This window comes from Merops nubicus, unplaced genomic scaffold, assembly GCF_000691845.1.
Source record: "Merops nubicus isolate BGI_N331 unplaced genomic scaffold, ASM69184v1 scaffold24201, whole genome shotgun sequence".
Lineage (NCBI taxonomy): Eukaryota > Metazoa > Chordata > Aves > Coraciiformes > Meropidae > Merops > Merops nubicus.
Genome location: NW_008586617.1, coordinates 1 through 4,175, shown reverse-complemented (window position 1 = coordinate 4,175; position 4,175 = coordinate 1). Strand labels below are relative to the sequence as shown.

The 4,175-nt window shown below is 58.4% G+C and overlaps 1 protein-coding gene across 1 annotated transcript in view; it reads right to left on the bottom strand.

Moving 5' to 3' along the window:
- NAGPA (N-acetylglucosamine-1-phosphodiester alpha-N-acetylglucosaminidase) overlaps positions 1–4,123 on the bottom strand; it is a gene marked incomplete at both ends in the record, with an annotated part of 5,261 nt that extends 1,138 nt beyond the window's left edge. Inside the window, 6 exon segments of the mRNA XM_008948720.1 lie at positions 484–677; positions 1,379–1,507; positions 1,805–1,913; positions 2,273–2,412; positions 3,889–4,032; positions 4,034–4,123. Coding sequence (XP_008946968.1) covers positions 484–677; positions 1,379–1,507; positions 1,805–1,913; positions 2,273–2,412; positions 3,889–4,032; positions 4,034–4,123 — 806 coding nt within the window.
- Positions 4,124–4,175: the final 52 nt, after the last annotated feature.

Here is a 4,175-nt window from a genome sequence, read left to right as displayed (position 1 = left end):
GCTGGGGTGGCGGGGGGTGCTGAGCCTGGAGCAAAGGAGGCTCAGGGGAGACCTTCTGGCTCTGCACGGCTCCTGACAGGAGCCTGGAGCCAGGGGGGGGTCGGGCTCTGCTCCCAAGGAACAAGGGACAGGACAAGAGGAAACAGCCTCAAGCTGCCCCAGGGGAGGTTTCAGTTGTCCCTGAGGAACAATTTCTTGCCCTGGAGGGTTGCCCAGGGCTGTGCCAGGCTGCCCAGGGCAGTGGTGGAGTCCCCACCCCTGGAGGGGTTCCCAAGCTGTGGAGATGTGGTGTGAGGGACACGGGGCAGTGGGTCCCTGGCAGTGCTGGGGGATGGTTGGACTCCTCTTAAATGTCTCTTCCAGCCACGCTGACTCTGCCACTCCTCATGCTCATCCTGCCCAGGGCCGTGCCTCCCCTGGAGCTCCCCCCAGGCCCCCCCTGGCACCCCTGGGGGGCAGCCCCTGCGCTCTGCAGTGACTCACAGCCGGTGCAGACGCCGTGCAGGCTGCAGTTGGCAGGGCCACAGTCCAGCAGGTCACAGGCTGGGGCCCTCCAGAAAGGCACCGAGCCACGGCAGATCCCGTGGCCGCTGCAGTCGGGGGGCTCGCAGGGGGGCTCGTGGATGCACAGGATGGTCGAGATGCTCCGAGGGCAACGCCACATGCTGTCAAAGGAGCTGGGGGCAGAAGAGGGGTCCTGTGAGGCAGAGCAGCACCCTGCTGCCCCCAGCCCTACAGCAAACCCAGGGATACAATCCACTGACTTTCATCTTGACCAGCGCTGCTGCACAAGAACATTCCTAACAGGACCATAGGAAGGTAAAACTAGATTTGAAGCAATGTTTTCACTGGCCTTCAACCCACCTTTTCTGGAGTATCACCTGCTTGGAGCTATGTGATGGCACTGCAGTTCTAGGAACATTTCACTTTCAGCCACCAGACTGCAAACTGAATTTTAAATCCCTTCAGAAAGGACTAAAAAGCTAAACTGGGAGTAAAGCACTTTAGGTTCCCTCACGTGGGGCAGGGCAGGGTCTCCAAGTCAGGGTTTTTCTTCCTCCATAAAAAGCTGCTGAGAGCTCTCTGCTCATGCTGCTCTGAGTCTCCCAGTTTAAGAACTCTTTCCTTATCTGATTCCCACTTCAGGCTGCTCAGCCCCCATCAGCTTTGCCCCATGTCTGAAACTTCAACCCTGGATGACTAAGCAGCAAATATATGCAGTCAATAAATGGCTTTAAATTTTAGAGTCTCTCTCTCAAGCTGTCCCTTTGCCTTTCAGAGGTGACCTCCCAGCAGCACAGCCCCTAGGAGCAGAGCTCAGGACTGGGCTCCAGGAGCTGCTCACTCGTGCAGCCCTGGGCACAGCACCAGCACCTACCAGTGCTCAGAGGGGTAGCTGGCGAGGGTCCCGTTTAAGACCAGGGTGGCAGACCCTCCTCCATCCAGGTTGATGGCATTGATGACTCCCTGCTGCTTCAGGAATTCAGCCATTTCCCAGAGGTTGACCCTGCAGAAGCAAACAGGGTTGTGTTTGTTGCTCATTCATGATTGAGTTGAATGAAGCCACCCCAGTGGGAGCTTGGTGCCTCTTCTCACTGAGGTGAAGCTCTCCCACCCCAGGGGTGCTGGCTCACTGCCTGGAGGTGCCTCAGCTGCTTCTGCCTCTGCCAGGAAGACCCCAAACAACGGAGTCCTCAGCTGACCTCCCGAGCTCTGCGAGTCTCTGCCTTCAAACCTATCGCTGCTGGCCACAGAGCCCCCCTGCTTCCAGGGGGGGAATTTAGGGATGGATCTTGCCCCTTACCCTCTGGATTCTGTCTGTCCATCCACGTGAACCAGGACCAGCTGCCCCTGGCTGTCGTGTCCGACCGCAGTCCTGGCCGACACCACGTTGATGAACCTGTCGAAGGTTCCTGTGCAGGAGAGGGAACAATTCACACAGGGCTGAGGGGCTGTTTGGCTAAAGAAAGGGATTCAGAAGGTCTCCTGGAGGAGGCACCTGCTTTGAGTTTCTCTGGAGAAGTGTTAATCCCAACTGTGTTGCTCCTATTTGCAGCCTTCAGCACATTTAGCTCAAGAGCCCTGAAAGGTGAGCGCAGCCTCACCCTGCAGGCAGCCCAGTCGTCTCCAGCACAGAAGAAATCTGGACTTCTTAAGCAAGCTGGGCAGGAGCTGCAACCAGCCAAGGTTCCCCCTGCTACCCCACCCTCCCAGCAGCCCCCCCAGAAGGACAGCCCCTGCCCAGGCTGCAGCTGAGCTCTGCAGCACTCACCTGTGGTTTGGACATCACTGCACTCAGCCCTCCTGCTCTCGTTGACATACACCTCCCCGTTCCTCAGGAGCCACACCACCCCGCTCACCAGCTGCACAAAAGGGTTGGCCTGGTCCAAGACGTCTGCTTCAGACAGGTAACTAGGGGAGAGAGAGCACCAGGGGTCACCAGCAGTCCCAGCAGCGTCGTGCCCAAGCCTCTCCTGCTGCCAGCAGGCTCCAGAAGCAAGGGGAAGGGAGAAGGTGGCTCAGGGAAGGCTGGCTACATCCAAAACCAGAGGCCAAACGGCACTTCAGCAGCCAAAGCAGACCCTGCTCTCCATTATTCCACCTAAAAACAGCATTAATAATGGCCTGGATGCAACAACTCCTGCCAGCAACGTGGCCAGCAGACCTGAGGGGTCAACAGCAGGCAGCAGGCAAGGCTGGGGCTGGAGAGCTGTGCTGCAGAGCATCCCTGATGGCTCTGCGTGCTCCAGGCACATCCTGGGGGAGCTGGACACTCAGCTTCTGGGGTTTTGCTCTCCAGGACTGCAGCCCAAGCTTGATGCTTGGTAGGGAAGGCTGCCCAGGGAGGTGGGGGAGTCACCATCCCTCTGAAGGTGTTCAAGGAACGTGTGGGTGTGGTACTTCAGGACACAGTCTAGTGGCCAGGGGAGTGTTGGGTTGTTGCTGGGACTTGGATGATTTTAGGTCTTTTCCAACCTTAACGATTCTACAAAGTGTCACTGAAATATCTGAATGGAAAACAGGCAAAAAGAAAGGACCTCCCACTGAGGAGGTGGGGTCTCCCTCCTGCTCTCTGTGCCTGGGAAGTGGTGTCCCAGCGTGTGCTGGCTGAGTTAGGTAGCTGCTGGGACCAGGAGCTCCAGGAGGAAGCCCACACACCACACAGCAGCAGGGATGATGAGGAGATGGACAGATAATCCACAGCCATGGCATCAATCAGCCAGGGCAAACCAGGAGTGCCCCAGGAGCAACTGCACAGCCCTGGGGGGGACAGCCACGGGTGGCCCAGGGGGACCTCTCCTCGGTCCTGCTGCTGAGGAGGAAGGGCTTGGGAAGCAGTGGATGGGGGAGGAGGCAACCCAGGAGATGTCTGGATGGCTACTTAACTCTAAGTAACTTAAGACTGGGGTTTTTTTCCACTATAAAGTGTGGTGAATCACAGGAAAAGGTTTGCCCAGTGAAGCTGTGGAGTGTCCATCCTTGGAGATAGTCAAAACTCAACTGGACATGGCCCTGACGAACCTGCTCCAGCTACCCAGTGCTGAGCAGGGTGTGGGATGAGCTCCAGAGCTCCCTTCCAGCCCCAGTGCTCCTGGGGTTCTGCAGTTCTGCAGTGCACTCTGCCCCTCCTCTGTGGGGAGGACACGGAACCCTCCCCCTTCTACCACAATCACATTGGGAGAGGAGACACGGGCACCTAAAGCAGCTACAGATCAGCAGAGTAATTGATCCAGCTTCTCTTCATCCTAGGGAGGAAGCTCAGAGGCATAGCTCAGCGGGGTGCAGGTGGGACACCCCCCATTCTGGCACTCAAAGCAGCCTTCTGCTCTGACTGGGAGAGGTGCTCTTCAGGGAGGAGAGCTCTTCAGCCAGCCCCCCAGCTCTTACCCAAACACCATGGTGCCATCCTGCCGGATGCCAAACTGAGCGTTTTGCAGCCCTCCGGAGTTTCTCACCAGCTTTCCATCGCTCACCACGTTCCCCAGACACTCGCCGGTTTCCATTTTTTTGCGCCCCCGGCCCCTTCCCAAGCCTCGCCGTCTCCTCCACCGTGGCCCTGCGGCGAGCCCGGCAGCCCCCGCCGCCCCCCGGCTCCAGCACGGAGAGGGTCCGCCGGGGGTTCCTCACGAAGGTGAAGTGACCGTAGACCACCCTGCGGTCCTCGCCAACCGGCG